The sequence below is a fragment of the Ranitomeya variabilis genome, chromosome 5 (genome assembly GCF_051348905.1).
Source record: "Ranitomeya variabilis isolate aRanVar5 chromosome 5, aRanVar5.hap1, whole genome shotgun sequence".
NCBI lineage: Eukaryota > Metazoa > Chordata > Amphibia > Anura > Dendrobatidae > Ranitomeya > Ranitomeya variabilis.
The window spans coordinates 40,016,854-40,038,905 of record NC_135236.1 but is presented as its reverse complement, the minus strand read 5'-3'; the positions used below and the strand labels follow the sequence as shown (position 1 = coordinate 40,038,905).

The 22,052-nt window shown below is 45.8% G+C and overlaps 1 protein-coding gene across 1 annotated transcript in view; it reads left to right on the top strand.

Annotated features, from left to right (window-relative positions):
• The first annotated feature begins 12,595 nt into the window (after positions 1–12,595).
• The window catches only part of VAMP2 (vesicle associated membrane protein 2), a 30,762-nt gene continuing 21,305 nt past the window's right edge, over positions 12,596–22,052 (top strand). The window contains exon 1 of the mRNA XM_077261682.1: positions 12,596–12,783. Within this exon, the coding sequence (XP_077117797.1) occupies positions 12,596–12,783 (188 nt within the window). The remainder of the gene's footprint in view (positions 12,784–22,052) is intronic.

Sequence of the window (22,052 nt, the reverse complement as noted above, 5' to 3'; positions counted from 1 at the left end):
AAGTTATGACCGCATTCAGTCTTTTTGGATACAAGTTGATCATCCAGAATTGGTGATGATTGCGGGGACATCTCCTGTGTACAGCGCCCTCTTCAGGTCACCACAGATTGACACTTGGATTCAGATCTGGGTTTTGGGTAGGCAAGTAAAAAACACTGATCTTCTGGTGAAGCTGTTCTTTTTGTGATTTGGAGGTCGTTGTTTTTCTGAAAGCTGAAATTCATCTTCAGCATTTTAGCAGAGGCCTGAAGATTTTGTTTGTGCGAAACTGACTATTTGGAAATGTTCATAATTCCCTCCAACTTTGACTAATGCCCCAGTTCCAGGTGCCAGAAAAGAGTCCCAAAGCACAATGCTGCCTCCGCCGTGCTTCACTGTGGGTATGATGTTCTTTTGTTGTTGGCTTTTTTACCTATTGAAATTATAGCCTAAAAAGTTCCATCTTGGTCTCAGCAGATATAACACGTTTTCCCGCATATTTTTGACCGACTTAATATAGATTGTGGTAAATCATAGCTGGGCTTGGATGTTTTCTTTGTAAGAAAAGGCTTCCATCTTGCCACCCAACCTCACAGGCCAGACATGGGAAGCATATTGGAGATTGTTGTCACATGTAATACACAGCTAGCACTTGCCAGAAATTCCTGCAGCTCCTTTATTGTTGCTGTCGGCCTCTTGAAAGCCTCCTAGACCAATTTTCTTCTTTTCATCAATTTTTGAGCGATGTCCAGTTCTAGGTAATATTACCATTACGCTAGAGTTAAGCCCCTTCTTGATGACATCTTCACAGTTTTCCATGGTATATGTGGTATATGTAATATCTTGGAAATTTTTTTGTACCCTTCTCCTAAATGATAACGTTCAACAATAAGATCCCTTTGCTGTGTTGTCGGCTGTTTACATCTTTTACTGTAGAATGCAGGTAAGAAATGTCAGGAAAATCCTCATAAAACAGCAAAACTTTCTATGGGGGTTAATGCGAATAATTGTAACTAATGGTGACTGTGCACTGACTACTATGTAACATGAGTGTAAATGTGATTGGTTAATTCTGAATGCAACCACATCCCCAATAGTAAGAGGCTGTTCATACTTATGCAACCACATTATTTTAGTTTTATTTCAATGGATTTATACAAATTATGGGTGATATTAAATGTGGAAAAAGTTCTGACATTATTTTTCTCGGAATTATTTTTTTTTTGCAGGACAATAAAAACTGGAATTTTAGCATGGGTGTATAGATTTTTTGTGTCCACTGTATAAATAATACTGCTATACAGTGTCTGATAATGTATAATACTGTTATACGATATTTATTAATATATATACTAATGCTATAAAATGTCTAATAATATAATACTGCTATGCAATGTCTGATAATAAAAATAATACTGCTGTAGAATGTCTAATAATATAAATAATGCTGCTACGCAATGTCTAATCAAAGTGTTGTATAACATAAACCCACAGCGACCGCGAAGGAACAATACGATCAAAATAAAGTAGAATGACAATTTTATTGTAAATATATTACAAAAGATTGATTATCCACAATGTAGAAGATTACAAGAAAACCATGAAAACATTATTACTGTGTTATAGCAGATGTATAGGTAACAAGGTAATATTACTATACAAGGTATAATAATATAAATAATACTGCTATACAAGGTATAATAGCAGACCCAGATTAAAAAAAACACACCACAAAATGTTACTTTTTCATCGTACTGACTCACAAAAAAAGCGATCAAAAAGTCGTATGTACAATAAAACGGTATAAATGAAAACGCCAAACCGTCCCACAAAAAACAAGCACTAATATGGCTCTTTCGACAAAAAAATAAAAAAGTTACAGTTCACAGAATATGCAAAAACAAATTAATTTTTCTAAAATATTGTTTTTAGTGTGTAAAAATAGCAAATCATAAAAAAATAGATAAACCTGGTATCGCTGTAATCGTATCAACATGATGAACAAATCCGTCTTATCACTTTTGGTGTACGGTGAACCGCACAAAAAAAAAATAAAAGAAAAACAATAACGGAATTGCTGGGTTTTTGTTCATTCTGTGTCTGAAAAATCTGAATAAAAAGTGCTATAAAAACTTATGTGCCCCAAATTGGTACCCAAAAAAATCTGCAACTCATCCTGCAAAAAAATAAGCCCTTGTACAGCTCTGTTCGACAAAAAAATAAAAAAGTTACAGCTCTAATAATAATAATAATAATAATAATTTTTATTTATATAGCGCCAATATATTCTGCAGCACTTTACAATTAAGCGGGGACTTATACAGACAAATTCAATACAAGTTAAGACAATTTACACAGTGACATTAGGAGTGAGGTCCCTGCTCGCGAGCTTACAATCTACAAGGAAATGGGGGGACACAATAGGTGAAAAGTGCTCGTTATTTCAGGTCTGGCAATTATAATAAATAGGGATATTCATGTAAAGCTGCATGATCCGGTCATCAGCCCGTGTGTTTAAGTGCAATAGTCAAGTATCAAGTGCAGTTATCATGTGCACGGAGGGTGTGGAGACAGATGAATAGTAGGGTGCAGATTTAGAATAATATTTGGAAGGAGGGAACAGGGCAAAGTTAGTTTACTGAGTAGTTGATGTGGTAGGCTTGTTTGAAGAGATGGGTTTTTAGAGCGCGCTTGAATAGGTTGGGGCTAGGTATCAGTCTGATCGTCTGGGGAAGTGCATTCCAGAGAGCTGGCGCAGCATGAGAGAAGTCTTGGAGATGGAGGTGTGAGGTTCGGATTATGGGGGATACTAGTCTTAGGGGGTTTGTAGAACGGAGGGCACGTGTAGGGCGATAGACAGAGATGAGAGAGGAGATATAAGGCGGTGCAGAACTGTGGAGAGCTTTGTGGGTGAGAGAGATGAGTTTATACTGGACCCTGTAGCGAATGGGTAGCCAGTGTAATGACTGGCACAAGATGGAGGCATCAGTGAAGCGGCTGGACAGAAATATGACCCTGGCTGCCGCATTCAAGATGGATTGGAGAGGAGAAAGTTTGGTAAGAGGGAGACCGATCAGAAGAGAGTTGCAGTAGTCCAGACGAGAATGAATAAGAGCGACAGTAAGAGTCTTAGCAGTTTCAACGGTGAGAAAAGGTCGGATTCTGGAGATGTTTTTAAGATGCAGGTGACAAGAGCGAGTGAGTGATCGGATATAGGGAGTAAAGGAAAGTTCGGAGTCGAATATGACCCCAAGACAGTAGGCATGCTGCTTGGGAGTTATGGCTGAACCCTCCAGGGTAATTTCGATGTTGGGTAGAGAGAGGTTAGTAGAAGGGAGAAACACAAGAAGTTCAGTTTTGGAGAGAATTAGTTTCAGATAGAGGGAGGACATGATGTTAGAGACAGCAGACAGACAATCCTTGGTTTTTTGAATTAGGGTAGGGGTGATGTCGGGGGAAGAAGTGTATAATTGGGTGTCATCAGCATAGAGATGATACTGGAACCCAAATCTGCTGATTGTTTGTCCAATAGGGGCCGTGTAAAGAGAGAAGAGGAGGGGGCCTAGGACTGAGCCCTGCGGAACCCCGATAGTTAAAGGGACGAGGAGAGGAAGAGGAGCCAGCAAAAGATACAGTGAAGGAGCGGTCAGAGAGGTAGGAGGAGAACCAGGAGAGGGCTGTGTCCTTGAGGCTTATAGAGCGGAGCATAGTGAGGAGGAGCTGATGATCCACAGTGTCGAATGCGGCCTAGAGATCCAGGACAATCAGCAGAGAGCAATGACCTTTGGATTTAGCTGTTATTAGATCATTAGAGACTTTAGTGAGGGCAGTTTCAGTGGAGTGTAAAGAGTGGAAACCAGATTGTAAGGGGTCGAGAAGAGAGTTATCCGACAGATAGAGGATTAGACGGGAGTGGACCAAGCGTTCCAGGAGGTTAGAGATGAAGGAAAGGTTAGAGACAGGTCTGTAGTTAGCAGTGCAGTTCTGGTCCAGGGATGGCTTTTTAAGTAAAGGGGTTATGATGGCATGTTTAAATGAGGAGGGAAAGATACCTGAAGAAAGAGAGAGGTTAAATATTTTAGTAAGGTGAGGGGTGACCACTGGTGAGAGAGACTGCAGGAGATGTGAAGGAATGGGTCACTGTTGCAGGTTGTAGACCGAGCAGAAGCGAGGAGCTTGGAGACTTCTTCTAATACAGGCTCAAAGATGTCTAGTGAGCTTGAGGTGCGGCAGGGAAGGGGATCCAGGCACTGAGCACTACGGAGGACACAGCATGAACATCAACCAAATATTGCGGCCAGCATGCAGCCAGCGGGTAAGGAAAGGGTGAATCAAACACCCGAAAACCCCGCCCATATGACGGCAAACCTGTCCCGCCAAATTCAGGTGACAGGTTCCCTTTAAGGGACTAATAGACAAATATTGGCCTAGCTAAATAAAGGCACTTCCAAACCTAAATATCATCCTTAACACAAGGAAGCACATGCCAAGTAAAAACAAAATATTATAATTTTTATTAAACAAGTTAAATACACTCAAGTTAAAATTCCTTGGGATACAAAAATACAAAAAGGAGCTGCAAACCCAGGACAAAGTAAACCTTATACACTCATCTAAACCTCCAAGATCATAAACTGCTCTTTAAGAGATGTGCAAAATGCTATAGTCAGGATTAAAAGAGCCGATAATACATAAGAGGCCAAAAAAATGGACCTATGCTTCACAAACTACAATTAGAGAGGGCCAAAGATAGTTTCAATCCTAGTTCCAAATGGAATTGTAACAAGGAGTAGTCCCTGGGATAAAGCCCAACTAGCCTGAGATATGAGGTGTGCTCATAAAGGGACTATCAGTGCTACCACCAAATAAAGTAATGGGAGAGAGGAGGAGAAAGCTCTAAGGTAAAGAGGAATACATGACCTGGTTGCAGGATGACGCCCCGACGCGCGTTTTGCGTTAGCTTCTTCCTTAGGGAATATTGCAAACGTCATATCGAACAAATGTTACCACTATTATGAAGAACAATATGTCATGAAAAAAACAATCTCGGAATCAGTGGGATCTGTTGAAGCGTTCCAGAGTTAATAACCTCATAAAGTGACACTGGTCAGATTTTTTAAAAATTGGCTCGGTCACTAAGAGGTTAAATTAAGGTTCTTTATTATTAAGAGAAAAAGAAATCCAAACCTACAGGGCCCTGTGTGAAAAAGTGATTGCCCCCTAAGCCTAATAACTGGTTGGGCCGCCATTAGCAGCAACAACTACAATCAAGCGTTTGTGATAACTGGCAGTGAGTCTTTTACAACGCTCTGGAGGAATTTTGGCCACTCATCTTCACAGAATTGTTGTAATTGAGACACATTGGAGGGTTCCTGAGCATGAGCCGCATTTTAAAGTTCATGCCACAGCATCTGAATCGAATTAAGGTAGGTCAGGACTTAGACTAGTCTACACCAGAGTCTTAATATTGTTTTTCTTAACCATTCAGAGGTGGGCTTGCTGGTGAGCTTTGGATCATTTTCCTGCTGCATAACTGAAGTGCGCTTCAGCTTGAGGTCACGAATAGATGGACATTCTCCTTCAGGATTTTTTGGTTCCATTTACCACAGCAAGTCTTCCAGGTCCTGAAGCAGCAAAACATTTCCAGACCATCACACTACTACCACCATATTTTACTGTTGGTATGATGTTTCTTTTCTGAAATGCTGTGTTACTTCACCAGATATAATGGGACATACACCTTCCAAAAAGTTCAACCTTTGTCTCATCAGTCCACAGAGTATTCTCCCAAAAGTCTTAGGTATCTCCAAGATATTTTCAGGTAAAAAACTGAGATGAGCCTTTATGTTCTTGTTGCTCAGCTGTGGTTTTCGTCTTGGAACTCTGCCACACAGGCCATTTATTCCCAGCCTCTTGCTTATGGTGGAGTCATGAACACTGACCTGAACTGAGGCAAGTGAGGCCCGCAGTTCTTTTGATGTTGTTGTGGGGTCTTTTGTGACCTTTTGGATGAGTCGTCTCTGTGCTCTTGGGGTAATTTTGTTCTGTAGACCACTCCTGGGAATGGTAACCACTATCCATGAAGGCAAAAACATGGAACAATGGCTCTCACTGTGATTCGCTGGTGTCCCAAAGCTTTAAAAATGGCTTTATAACGTTTTCCAGACTGAGAGATCTCAATTACTTTGTTTCTCATTCGTTTCAGAATTTCTTTGGATCGCGGCATGATGTCTAGCTTTTGAGGATCTTTTGATCTACTTTACTTTGGCAGGCAGGTCCTATTTCAGTGATGTCTTGATTCAGATCACGTGTGGCAGTAATCAGGCCTGCGTGTGGCTAGGGAATTTGAACTCAGCTTCCCAAATATGTGATCAACCACAGTTTATTTATGTTTTTAAAACTGCATTTTGTGATTACTTGTGGCATCTTTGTCTATTATTTACATTTCTTTGGTGATCTGAAACATTTAACTATAACAAACATGCAAAAGAATAGGAAGGGGGCAAATACTTTTTCACACAACTGTAAACTCTAATCAGATAAATACTGCTATATAATTTCTAATGATATAAATAATACTGTTATACGGTATTATTTATATTATATTATTAGACATTGTTATACTATGTCTAATAGTATAACATAAACAATACTGTTACATCAAATTTGATCATATAAAACATACTGCTATACAATGCCTAATAATATAAATAATGCTGTTATACATTGTCTAATAATATATAGTACTGCTATACAATATTCATATTATTAAACATTGTATAACAGTATAATTTATCTTATAAGACATTACAGTAAATAGCAGTATTTATATTATCAGACATTGTAAGACACTGTATAACAGTATTATTTTTATTGCTAGACATTTTATAATAGTATTATTTATATTATTAGACATTGTATCACAGTATTATTTGACAATGTTTAATAATATAATATAACATAATCATGCTATATAAGGTTTATTCACTGAAAAAATCTGCTATGCAATGTCTGATAATATAAATAGTACTGTTATACAGTGTCTGATATAAATAATACTGTTATACATTGTCTGATAATAAAAATAATACTGTTATACAGTGTCTGATATAAATAATACTGTTATACATTGTCTGATAATATAAATAATACTGTTATACAGTGTCTGATATAAATAATACTGTTATACACTGTCTGATAATAAAATAATACTGTTATATATTGTCTGATAATATAAATAATACCATTATACATTGTCTGATAATATAAATAATACCATTATACATTGTCTGATAATATAAATAATACTGTTATACAGTGTCTGATATAATACTGTTATACATTGTCTGATAATATAAATAATACTATTATACATTGTCTGATAATATAAATAATACTGTTATACAGTGTCTGATATAAATAATACTGTTATACATTGTCTGATAAAATAAATAATACCATTATACATTGTCTGATAATATAAATAATACCATTATACATTGTCTGATAATATAAATAATACCATTATACATTGTCTGATAATATAAATAATATGGATATACAGTGTCTGATAATATAAATAATACTGTTATACATTTGTCTGAGCAGTATTTATATTATCAGACATTGTAAGACGCTGTATAACAGTATTATTTTTATTGCTAGACATTTTATAATAGTATTATTTATATTATTAGACATTGTATCACAGTATTATTTGTCAATGTTTAATACTATAATATCGTCGTGTTACAGCAGTTATTTCATGGCAGTTAGTCAGGGCAGGAGTCAGGTAACCCACACTCTGCTCTCCCTTCTCACCATGTGCTTTATTCCTATCCTCCTATGCTCCCTTGCAATCCACATTCACCGCCCAATCCTCCCTCCATCACGACTCATATACATCAGCTCCTCTCTCCTTCCCTCTCCCATGTTCAGCTCTCATGCACTTCTCACCTTCCAGAAAAACCTCAGCCCATCTTCCTCAAACACACTGCACAAAAAAACTTCATACACTTCCAAAAACTATTTGCTTTTTATCTTCCTACTCCTACTGATTTCGGGGGACATCTCCCTCAACCCCGGTCCCCCATCCCCCAACCTCAACCGCTACCCTACCTCATATCAAAACCGTACTAACCTTATTAATATTACTTGCACTCCCTCATCTCTCTCTTTCAATTGTGCCCTTTGGAATCCACGGTCTGTATGTAACAAGCTTCCTTTCCTGCACAACTACTTTCTGAACAACTCTCTGAATCTGTTGGCCCTCACTGAAACCTGGATCCAGGACTCTGACACTGTCTCCCCTGCTGCCATTTCCCATGGTGGCTTACAATTCTCCCATTCCCCAAGACCCACTAAGACCTGGTGGTGGAGTCGGCATACTCTTGTGCCCACAATGCACGTTCCAGGTTATACCCCCAGTCCCATCACTCTCATTCCCTTCTTTTGAGGTCCACACCATCAGGCTCTTCCGTCCCCTCTCCCTCAGAGTAGCGGTCATATACCGGCCCCCAGGCTCACCCACCCACTTCCTGGACCATTTCTCTGCCTGGCTGCCGCACTTCATGTCCTCAGAACTCCCAACCCTTATCCTGGGAGACTTCAACATCCCCATTAACAGCCCCAATTCAACATCTGCATCCCAGCTTCTATCACTAACCACTTCTCTAGGCCTCTCACAGCTGTCAACCTCTGAAACACACAAAGACGGTAACACCCTGGACCTGGTCTTTGCCCGACTCTGTTCAATCTCCTACCTAGATAACTCACCGCTTCCCCTCTCTGACCACAACATTCTCTCCTTCACACTCACAATTCCTCGCTCACCCCAGCACTCTCCTACCTACCACACATTCAGAAATCTACATGCCATTAACCCTCATACACTTTCAGACTCCTTACACTCATCATTGTCCCCAATCTCTTCTTTTTCCTGTCCTGATCTGGCTGTACATCACTACAATGACACTCTTAGAAGCACCCTAGACCAAGTAGCGCCCCTCACCCTCAGAATCTCCAAACACAGAGTGAAACAGCCCTGGCTCACATCGCAAACCCAATTCCTCCAGTGATGCTCTAGGAGTGCTGAACGCTTATGGAGGAAAACACGCACACCAGAAGACTTCATCCACTTCAAATTTATGTTAAGGACCTATAACTCTGCCCTTCACCTCGCCAAACAGACCTACTTCACCACCCTCATCTCCTCACTATCCAACCCCAAGAAACTTTTTAACACCTTTCACTCCCTCCTCAGGCCAAAAGCACAAGACCCTATCACAGACATTTGTGCTGATGACCTGGCCTCCCACTTTATAGAGAAAATAGACAATATCCGTCAGGAAATCCGCTCCCAGCCACTAAGTGCAGTGACTCCCATTCCTCCCTGCATCTCCCCTGGCTCACTTTCCACATTCGATCCCATCACAGAAGAAGAAGTCTCCAAGCTCCTCTCCTCTTCTCGTCCGACTACATGCACCACCGACCCCATTCCCTCACACCTCCTCCAGTCTCTCTCTCCAGTCGTCACAACTCACCTAACTACAATTTTTAATCTCTCCCTCTCCTCTGGCATTTTCCCCTCCTCCTTCAAACACTCTATCATTACTCCATTACTAAAAAAAATCACCCTCGACCCGTCATGCACAAACAACTACAGACCGGTCTCCAATCTCCCATTCATCTCTAAACTCTGGGAGCGCCTAGTCTTTTCCCGACTTACCCGTTACCTCTCCACTCACTCCCTCCTAGACCCTTCACAGTCCGGTTTCTGCCCCCTACATTCGACAGAAACTGCACTCATCAAGGTGACCAATGACCTTCTGACAGCAAAATGTAACGGTGACCACTCTCTGCTCATTCTCCTCGACCTTTCTGCAGCTTTCGACACTGTTGACCACCCTCTCCTACTCTCTAGGCTCCAGTCACTAGGCATTAAGGACACTGCTCTCTCCTGGTTCTCCTCCTATCTTTCTGACCGCTCCTTCAGTGTTCTGTTCTCTGGCTCCACTTCATCTCCTCTTCCTCTCACTGTCGGGGTACCTCAGGGCTCAGTCCTTGGCCCCCTTCTCTTCTCCCTCTACACGGCCCCAATTGGACAGACCATCAGCAGATTTGGCTTTCAGTACCATCTTTATGCTGATGACACACAGCTATACACATCATCCCCTGACCTTACCCCCGCTGTGCTACAGAACGCCACTGACTGTCTGTCTGCAGTCTCCAACATCATGTCCGCTCTCTATCTGAAACTCAACCTCTCCGAAACAGAACTTCTTCTGCTCCCGCCATCTACTAACCTCCCTAAACCTGACATTTCCCTCTCCGTGGGTGGCACCATAATAACACCCTGGCAGCAGGTGCGCTGTCTGGGTGTTATGTTTGACTCCGATCTCTCCTTTACATCCCATATACAATCTCTTGCCCGCTCGTGCCACTTACACCTAAAGAACATCTCTAGAATCCGGCCTTTTCTCACCATGGAGACAACAAAAACTCTCACTGTCGCCCTAATCCACTCCCGCCTGGACTACTGTAACACTCTATTAATTGGCCTCCCCCTTACTCGACTTTCCCCTCTCCAGTCTATCCTTAATACAGCAGCCAGGGTCGTCCATCTGGCTAATCATTACTCGGACGCGTCCGCTCTTTGCCAGTCAATACACTGGCTGCTCATTCATTACAGGATACAATTCAAAGTACTTGCTCTCACCCACAAAGCTCTCCACAGTGCGGCACCCCCTTACATCTCCTCCCTCATTTCTATCAGCCTAGCCGACCGCTGCGCTCTGCAAATGACTTTCGACCTCTGCACTAATCCGTACCTCCCACTCCCGACTCCAAGACTTCTCCCGTGCTGCACCAATCCTCTGGAATGCTCTACCCCAAGATATTAGGACCATCCACAACTTGCATAGTTTTAGGCGCTCCCTCAACACACATTTGTTCAGAGCGGCCTACCACGTTCTCTAATCAGTCATTTTATATTTGTGTGTGTGTAGCCCATTCACTATCTCCATCTACCCCCCACCCCCTGAAGATGGCTGGACCATCATTGTAAATACATCATTGTAAATACACACCTGTACTTTGTATCTCCCCACCTTACTGTAGATTGTAAGCTCTCATGAGCAGGGGCGGCTTATTGTGCTTTAATTATTGTATTGTTAACGTTGTTACCTATGACTATTGTGTTTGAAACTGTTAAACTGTAAAGCGCTGCGGAATATATTGGCGCTATATAAATAAAGATTATTATTATTATTATTATTATTATTATAATATAACATACTCATGCTATATAAGGTTTATTCACTGAAAAAATCTGCTATACAATGTCTGATAATATAAATAGTACTGTTATACAGTGTCTGATAATATAAATAATACCATTATACATTGTCTGATAAGATAAATAATACCATTATACAGTGTCTGATAATATAAATAATACTGTTATGTATTGTCTGATAATATAAATAATACCGTTATACATTGTCTGATAATATAAATAATATTATTATACATTGTCTGATAATATAAATAATACTGTTATACATTGTCTGATAATATAAATAATACCATTATACATTGTCTGATAATATAAATAATACCATTATAAGTTGTCTGATAATATAAATAATACTGTCATACATTGTCTGATAATATAAATAATACCGTTATGTATTGTCTGATATAAATAATACCGTTATGTATTGTCTGATAATATAAATAATACCGTTATGTATTGTCTGATAATATAAATAATACCGTTATGTATTGTCTGATATAAATAATACCGTTATGTATTGTCTGATAATATAAATAATACCGTTATGTATTGTCTGATAATATAAATAATACCGTTATGTATTGTCTGATAATATAAATAATACCGTTATGCAGTGTGTGATATAAATAATACCGTTATGTATTGACTGATATAAATAATACTGTTATACATTGTCTGATAATATAAATAATACCGTTATGCAGTGTCTGATATAAATAATACCGTTATGTATTGACTGATATAAATAATACTGTTATACATTGTCTGATAATATAAATAATACCGTTATGTATTGTCTGATAATATAAATAATACCGTTATGTATTGTCTGATAATATAAATAATACCGTTATGTATTGTCTGATAATATAAATAATACCGTTATACATTGTCTGATATAAATAATACTGTTATGCAGTGTCTGATAATATAAATAATACCGTTATGCAGTGTCTGATAATATAAATAATACCGTTATACATTGTCTGATATAAATAATACCGTTATGCGCTGTCTGATAATATAACGAATACATTATAATGCTAGCTGATGTAACATGATATAATATTATCTGACGCCGTGGAATCACGGTAGACGGTTAAGCCCAGTGATGAGCCCAGGAGCTGACGGTCCACCCTGAGTGACACGGGTGACTGTACGGTGTAATGTGCTGCTATCAGGCAGCCATTTACTGCCATGTCGCTGATTTCTTCCTGACGTGGGGCTGAGGGGTGCAGTGATGGGTCACAGCCTCTGCCCCGCAGGGACCCCATCCCCAGCACTGTACAGGGGCGCCTGCTATGGTATAATAGTGCTATAATGTGTATACATCGTATGTCTGATAATACATGGCTGCCGGCCTCCGCCCATCCCCCTCCGTCATCCCCTCCCGGCCCCCTCCCCCTCTGCAAAGCCCCGGATGTTGGTGACGTCATTGAGAGCCATCTTTTGTCAGAAGCTGGTGAAGAAGGAACTGCAGCAGCACCAGAGCAAGCGACCTGCAAGATGTGAGTGTCCTTCCCCATCCCCCTCCCTGCACCCCGCACCTGCACGCTGCACCCCCACACACGGCCACGCACCCCGTGCACACTGCCGCACACTGCACCCAGCCCGGGTCCCAGCCCCGCACCCACCGCAATGTGCTGTGTGTCACCCACTGCAGGGAAGCACCACAGGCAGGAGACACTGCACCCACAGGGGCCACACATGGACCCACGGTATACACCCACGGTGTACACCCACCCTGCAATCTACAGATACGTGCACTGCAGCCGGCGACAGGCCCGAGTCACCCCGGCCGCACTGCAATCTGCTGCTGTCACATGCTGCAGCCGGCCGGGAGGTTGTGTGACACACACCGTCACTGCACCCCACCACTGACACACACCGTCACTGCACCCCACCACTGACACACACCGTCACTGCACCCCACCACTGACACACACCGTCACTGCACCCCACCACTGACACACACCGTCACTGCACCCCACCACTGACACACACCGTCACTGCACCCCACCACTGACACACACCGTCACTGCACCCCACCACTGACACACACCGTCACTGCACCCCACCACTGACACACACCGTCACTGCACCCCACCACTGACACACACCGTCACACACTGCACCCCACCACTGACACACTGCGCCCACCACACACCGTCACACACTGCACCCCACCACTGACACACACCGTCACACACTGCACCCCACCACTGACACACACCGTCACTGCACCCCACCACTGACACACACCGTCACTGCACCCCACCACTGACACACTGCGCCCACCACACACCGTCACACACTGCGCCCCACCACTGACACACACCGTCACACACTGCACCCCACCACTGACACACACCGTCACACACTGCACCCCACCACTGACACACACCGTCACACACTGCGCCCCACCACTGACACACACCGTCACACACTGCACCCCACCACTGACACACACCGTCACACACTGCGCCCCACCACTGACACACACCGTCACACACTGCGCCCACCACACACCGTCACACACTGCGCCCCACCACTGACACACACCGTCACACACTGCACCCCACCACTGACACACACCGTCACACACTGCACCCCACCACTGACACACACCGTCACACACTGCGCCCCACCACTGACACACACCGTCACACACTGCACCCCACCACTGACACACACCGTCACACACTGCACCCCACCACTGACACACACCGTCACACACTGCACCCCACCACTGACACACTGCGCCCACCACACACCGTCACACACTGCACCCCACCACTGACACACTGCGCCCACCACACACCGTCACACACTGCGCCCCACCACTGACACACACCGTCACTGCACCCCACCACTGACACACAGTCACACACTGCACCCCACCACTGACACACTGCGCCCACCACTGACACACTGCGCCCACCACACACCGTCACACACTGCGCCCCACCACTGACACACACCGTCACACACTGCACCCCACCACTGACACACACCGTCACTGCACCCCACCACTGACACACACCGTCACACACTGCACCCCACCACTGACACACACCGTCACACACTGCGCCCCACCACTGACACACACCGTCACACACTGCGCCCCACCACTGACACACACCGTCACACACTGCGCCCCACCACTGACACACACCGTCACACACTGCACCCCACCACTGACACACTGCGCCCACCACACACCGTCACACACTGCACCCCACCACTGACACACTGCGCCCACCACACACCGTCACACACTGCGCCCCACCACTGACACACACCGTCACTGCACCCCACCACTGACACACAGTCACACACTGCACCCCACCACTGACACACTGCGCCCACCACACACCGTCACACACTGCGCCCCACCACTGACACACACTGCACCCCACCACTGACACACACCGTCACTGCACCCCACCACTGACACACACCGTCACACACTGCACCCCACCACTGACACACTGCGCCCACCACACACCGTCACACACTGCGCCCCACCACTGACACACACCGTCACACACTGCACCCCACCACTGACACACACCGTCACACACTGCACCCCACCACTGACACACACCGTCACACACTGCGCCCCACCACTGACACACACCGTCACACACTGCGCCCCACCACTGACACACACCGTCACACACTGCACCCCACCACTGACACACTGCGCCCACCACACACCGTCACACACTGCACCCCACCACTGACACACACCGTCACACACTGCACCCCACCACTGACACACTGCGCCCACCACACACCGTCACACACTGCACCCCACCACTGACACACTGCGCCCACCACACACCGTCACACACTGCGCCCCACCACTGACACACACCGTCACTGCACCCCACCACTGACACACACAGTCACACACTGCACCCCACCACTGACACACACAGTCACACACTGCACCCCACCACTGACACACTGCGCCCACCACTGACACACTGCGCCCACCACACACCGTCACACACTGCGCCCCACCACTGACACACACCGTCACACACTGCACCCCACCACTGACACACTGCGCCCACCACTGACACACTGCGCCCACCACACACCGTCACACACTGCGCCCCACCACTGACACACACCGTCACTGCGCCCCACCACTGACACACACCGTCACACACTGCACCCCACCACTGACACACTGCGCCCACCACTGACACACTGCGCCCACCACACACCGTCACACACTGCGCCCCACCACTGACACACACTGACACACTGCGCCCACCACGGTCACACTGTGCCCCACCACTGACACACACCGTCACACACTGCGCCCCACCACTGACACACACCGTCACACACTGCGCCCCACCACTGACACACACCGTCACACACTGCGCCCCACCACTGACACACACCGTCACACACTGCGCCCCACCACTGACACACACTGACACACTGCGCCCACCACGGTCACACTGTGCCCCACCACTGACACACACCGTCACACACTGCACCCCACCACTGACACACACCGTCACACACTGCGCCCCACCACTGACACACACTGACACACTGCGCCCACCACGGTCACACTGTGCCCCACCACTGACACACACCGTCACACACTGCGCCCCACCACTGACACACACCGTCACACACTGCGCCCCACCACTGACACACACCGTCACACACTGCGCCCCACCACTGACACACACCGTCACACACTGCGCCCCACCACTGACACACACTGACACACTGCGCCCACCACGGTCACACTGTGCCCCACCACTGACACACACCGTCACACACTGCACCCCACCACTGACACACACCGTCACACACTGCGCCCCACCACTGACACACACTGACACACTGCGCCCACCACGGTCACACTGTGCCCCACCACTGACACACACCGTCACACACTGCACCCCACCACTGACACACTGCGCCCACCACTGACACACTGCGCCCACCACACACCGTCACACACTGCGCCCCACCACTGACACACACCGTCACACACTGCACCCCACCACTGACACACACCGTCACACACTGCACCCCACCACTGACACACACTGCGCCCCACCACGGTCACACTGCGCCCCACCACGGTCACACTGCCCCCCACCACGGTCACACTGCGCCCCACCACGGTCACACTGCGCCCCACCACGGTCACACTGCGCCCCACCACGGTCACACTGCGCCCCACCACGGTCACACTGCGCCCCACCACGGTCACACTGCGCCCCACCACGGTCACACTGCGCCCCACCACGGTCACACTGCGCCCCACCACGGTCACACTGCGCCCACCACGGTCACACTGCGCCCACCACACACCGTCACACACTGCGCCCCACCACTGACACACACCGTCACACACTGCGCCCCACCACTGACACACACCGTCACACACTGCGCCCCAACACTGACACTGCGCCCCACCACGGTCACACACTGCGCCCACCACTGACACACAACAACACACACTGCACCCCACCACTGACACACACTGTGCCCCACCACTGACACTGCGCTCACCACATACCTTCGCACGCTGCGCCCCACCACTGACACACTGCGCCCCACCACTTACACACTGCGCCCACCACACACCGTCACACACTGCGCCCCACCACTGACACTGCGCCCACCACATACCATCACACACTGTGCCCCACCACTGTCACACTGCGCCCCACCACTGACACTGCGCCCACCACATACCGTCACACACTGCGCCCACCACACAATCCGACCCACCACCGACACGCTGTGCCCCACCACCGTCGCACACTGCGCACCAACTAGTCCCTAATGTCACCATCTATGTACAGTGCTCCCAACTAGGCCTAATGTCACCATCTATATACAGTGCACCCAACTAGAGCCTAATGTCACCATCTATATACAGTGCACCCAACTAGGCCCAAATGTCACCCATCTATATACAGTGCACCCAACTAGGCCCTAATGTCACCATCTATATACAGTGCTCCCAACTAGGGCCTAATGTCACCATCTATATACAGCGCACCCAACTAGGCCCTAATGTCACCCATCTATATACAGTGCACCCAACTAGAGCCTAATGTCACCATCTATATACAGTGCACCCAACTAGGCCCTAATGTCACCCATCTATATACAGTGCACCCAACTAGGCCCTAATGTCACCATCTATATACAGTGCACCCAACTAGGCCCTAATGTCACCATCTATATACAGTGCACCCAACTAGGCCTAATGTCACCATCTATATACAGTGCACCCAACTAGGCCCTAATGTCACCATCTATATACACCGCACCCAACTAGGCCCTAATGTCACCATCTATATACAGTGCACCCAACTAGGCCCTAATGTCACCCATCTATATACAGTGCACCCAACTAGGGCCTAATGTCACCATCTATATACAGCGCACGCAACTAGTGCCTAATGTCACCATCTATATACAGCGCACCCAACTAGGCCCTAATGTCACCCATCTATATACAGCGCACCCAACTAGGCCCTAATGTCACCCATCTATATACAGTGCACCCAACTAGGGCCTAATGTCACCCATCTATATACAGTGCACCCAACTAGAGCCCAATGTCACCCATCTATATACAGTGCACCCAACTAGGCCCTAATGTCACCATCTATATACAGCGCACCCAACTAGAGCCCAATGTCACCCATCTATATACAGTGCACCCAACTAGGCCTAATGTCACCATCTATATACAGCGCACCCAACTAGAGCCTAATGTCACCATCTATATACAGCGCACCCAACTAGGGCCTAATGTCACCCATCTATATACAGCGCACCCAACTAGGGCCTAATGTCACCATCTATATACAGTGCACCCAACTAGGCCCTAATGTCACCCATCTATATACAGTGCACCCAACTAGGGCCTAATGTCACCATCTATATACAGCGCACCCAACTAGAGCCTAATGTCACCATCTATATACAGCGCACCCAACTAGGGCCTAATGTCACCCATCTATATACAGCGCACCCAACTAGGGCCTAATGTCACCAATCTATATACAGTGCACCCAACTAGGCCCTAATGTCACCATCTATATACAGTGCACCCAACTAGGCCCTAATGTCACCCATCTATATACAGTGCACCCAACTAGGCCCTAATGTCACCTATCTATATACAGTGCACCCAACTAGGCCCTAATGTCACCATCTATATACAGTGCACCCAACTAGGCCCTAATGTCACCATCTATATACAGTGCACCCAACTAGGGCCTAATGTCACCATCTATATACAGTGCACCCAACTAGGCCCTAATGTCACCCATCTATATACAGTGCACCCAACTAGGGCCTAATGTCACCCATCTATATACAGTGCACCCAACTAGGCCCTAATGTCACCATCTATATACAGTGCACCCAACTAGGCCCTAATGTCACCCATCTATATACAGTGCACCCAACTAGGCCCTAATGTCACCCATCTATATACAGTGCACCCAACTAGGCCCTAATGTCACCCATCTATATACAGCGCACCCAACTAGGGCCTAATGTCACCATCTATATACAGTGCACCCAACTAGGCCCTAATGTCACCATCTATATACAGTGCACCCAACTAGGGCCTAATGTCACCATCTATATACAGTGCACCCAACTAGGGCCTAATGTCACCATCTATATACAGCGCACCCAACTAGGCCCTAATGTCACCCATCTATATACAGTGCACCCAACTAGGCCCTAATGTCACCCATCTATATACAGTGCACCCAACTAGGCCCTAATGTCACCCATCTATATACAGTGCACCCAACTAGGCCCTAATGTCACCATCTATATACAGTGCACCCAACTAGGGCCTAATGTCACCTATCTATATACAGTGCACCCAACTAGGCCCTAATGTCACCCATCTATATACAGCGCACCCAACTAGGCCCTAATGTCACCTATCTATATACAGTGCACCCAACTAGGCCCTAATGTCACCCATCTATATACAGTGCACCCAACTAGGCCCTAATGTCACCATCTATATACAGTGCACCCAACTAGGGCCTAATGTCACCATCTGTATACAGTGCACCCAACTAGGCCCTAATGTCACCTATCTATATACAGTGCACCCAACTAGGGCCTAATGTCACCATCTTTATATAGCGCACCAAACTAGAGCCTAATGTCACCATCTATATACAGTGCACCCAACTAGAGCATAATGTTACCCCTCTATATACAGAACTCAACAAATGTTTTGGCAGCTGTGGAAAAAATTCTGTGATAATACTTTTAAAAATAGAAGTGTTAATATTTTTTATAACTTATCAATATCCCAAGCCAAGGAATAAAAAAAGATTTGTAAATCCCCTCAGTATTTGGCGACCTCTCTGTACTGCGTCACTTTCCCTCAGTACTTGTCACATGTACAGTTTGTGAAGGAACTCGGCAGGAGGTTGTACCAAACATCTTGGAGGACTGACCCCAGATCTTCTGTGTATGAGGCTTGTGCGGATCCTTCTGTCTCTTCATGTGATCCCAGACGGACTGGATGATGTGATATCAGGGCTCCGGGGTCTGGTCATCACCTCTAGGACTCCTCTTTGTTAATGACATTGGCTGGATGTTTGGGGGTCGTTACCCGGCTCTAGAATATACGTTTGGCCAATCAGACGCCTCCTGATGGTATCACATGATGATTAAGTTTCTCTCTGTATTTCTCAGTATTGAGAACACCATAATCCAGATAGAATTCTCATCTCCTTTTGCTGGAATGTCTTGATTCCATGTAGAAGGTATGGTATTTTTTAGTCCTAATTTATCCATGAAGACCATTTCTGGACAGACTTCTCCGAACAGGAGATGGGTGTAGCTGAGTCACAGGGGTGGGCCAGTTCTGAGCTGATGGCACTGCTGGACATCTTCCTATTTCGAAGGGAAGCAGCATGTGTCTTTCAGCTGCTGCACTAAGTTTCCTTGTCCGAGCAATGTGTCTACCATCTACCTATTTCTTGGTGTCCTCATTGCTGAGAAATGCAGGCATATGCTTATTTATCATGTAATATCATCAGGAGGCGTCTGATCGGCTCCAAATTTATTCTTCAATAGGACAACGGCCTCAAACATCCGGCCAATGTGAATAATAACGAGGAGTCCTAGAGGTGATGATCCGACCCCCACAGAGCCCTGATCTCACATCATCCAGTCTGTCTGGGATCACATGAAGAGGCAGAAGGATCCTCACAAGCCTCATACATAGAAGATCTGGGGTCAGTCCTCCAAGATGTTTGGAACAACCTTCATTCAAAAACTTGTTCAAGTGACACGTGAACTTAGAGGAAGTGATTGAGACGACGGGCGGTCACCAGATACTCATGGGCTTTATGCTTCTCTTTTGTTCACTCAGTTTACTTTTTATTAAATCTTAAAAAATAAACTATTAACACTTCAATTTTTGAAAACATTCTTTCTTTGCAGCATTTTTCCACGCATGCCTAAAACTTTTGCACAGTGCACAAATCTAGAGCCTGTTGTCACCCATCTATATACAGTGCATCCAACTAGACACGCCGGATACAGAATACACCCTTCATGGTGTTTCCTGTGGCATAGTGTAGGGGCGTTCACAAGGGCTGTTGACCCGGGTGGCAAATTCTATAGAGGTGCAAACTATTGCCCCGACCCCCACTGATTCTTATTGTTGGATTGGCGCAGTGAGTACTTATATGATTCACCAGTGGCTGATTTGATGTCTAAATCGGTGCCGCAGGGTCCTATGCAGAGAGCAGCCATCATGATGAGCCTTTAATCGACTGTGACCGAGATAACATAGCTCTGGTGTTGATGGAGCGCTTTATCATCTTGGTCGGTGCCAGTGCAGAGCGCAGCAGCTCATTGTGACTGCTGCGCTCTGCACTGGTAATTTTGCTAAAGGAGAGACAAAGCTGCTGGAGGATCTGTCCCTAAGTTTTTTTTTTTTAAAACGTGTCCTTTGTTAAAAAAACAAAAAACAAAACAAAAAAAACACTAACGAGTTTGTGGTATGTGGTGCGCGCAATATCAGTCTGCGGGGGAGAGGGGTTGGAGCTCATTTGCCCCAACTTTTGCATTTTTTTAAAAGTTGCAATTAGTGAATTAGCCAAAAACAGCTGAAAGACCAAAGCCCTTCCATAATGGCGAGATGAAAACAAAAAAACGGGTGAACACATAGAAAATAGAGTTTAAGAAAGGCGCAAATTAAATTAAGAATTAGACGAAAATGGAGAACAGGTTAAAACACTTTAGACATAAAAAAAAGCACAAATGCAATAATGAATCTGGCGTTAAGACTACAGTGAGGTTAGCGCCAGGGATAGGAGTAGGGTCAGGACTAAGGTAAGGGTTAGGAATATGGCTTGGGCTGGGGTTAGGGCTAAGAGTAGGGTCAGGACTAAGGTAAGGGTTAGGAATATGGCTTGGGCTGGGGTTAGGGCTAAGAGTAGGGTCAGGACTAAGGTAAGGGTTAGGAATATGATTTGGGCTGGGGTTAGGGCTAAGAGTAGGGTCAGGACTAAGGTAAGGGTTAGGAATATGGCTTGGGCTAAGGCTAGGGTTAGGGCTAAGAGTAGGGTTAGAAATATGATTTGGGTTGGGGTTAGGGCTAAGAGTAGGGTCAGGACTAAGGTAAGGGTTAGGAATATGGCTTGGGCTGGGGTTAGGGCTAAGAGTAGGGTCAGGACTAAGGTAAGGGTTAGGAATATGGCTGGGGTTAGGGCTAAGAGTA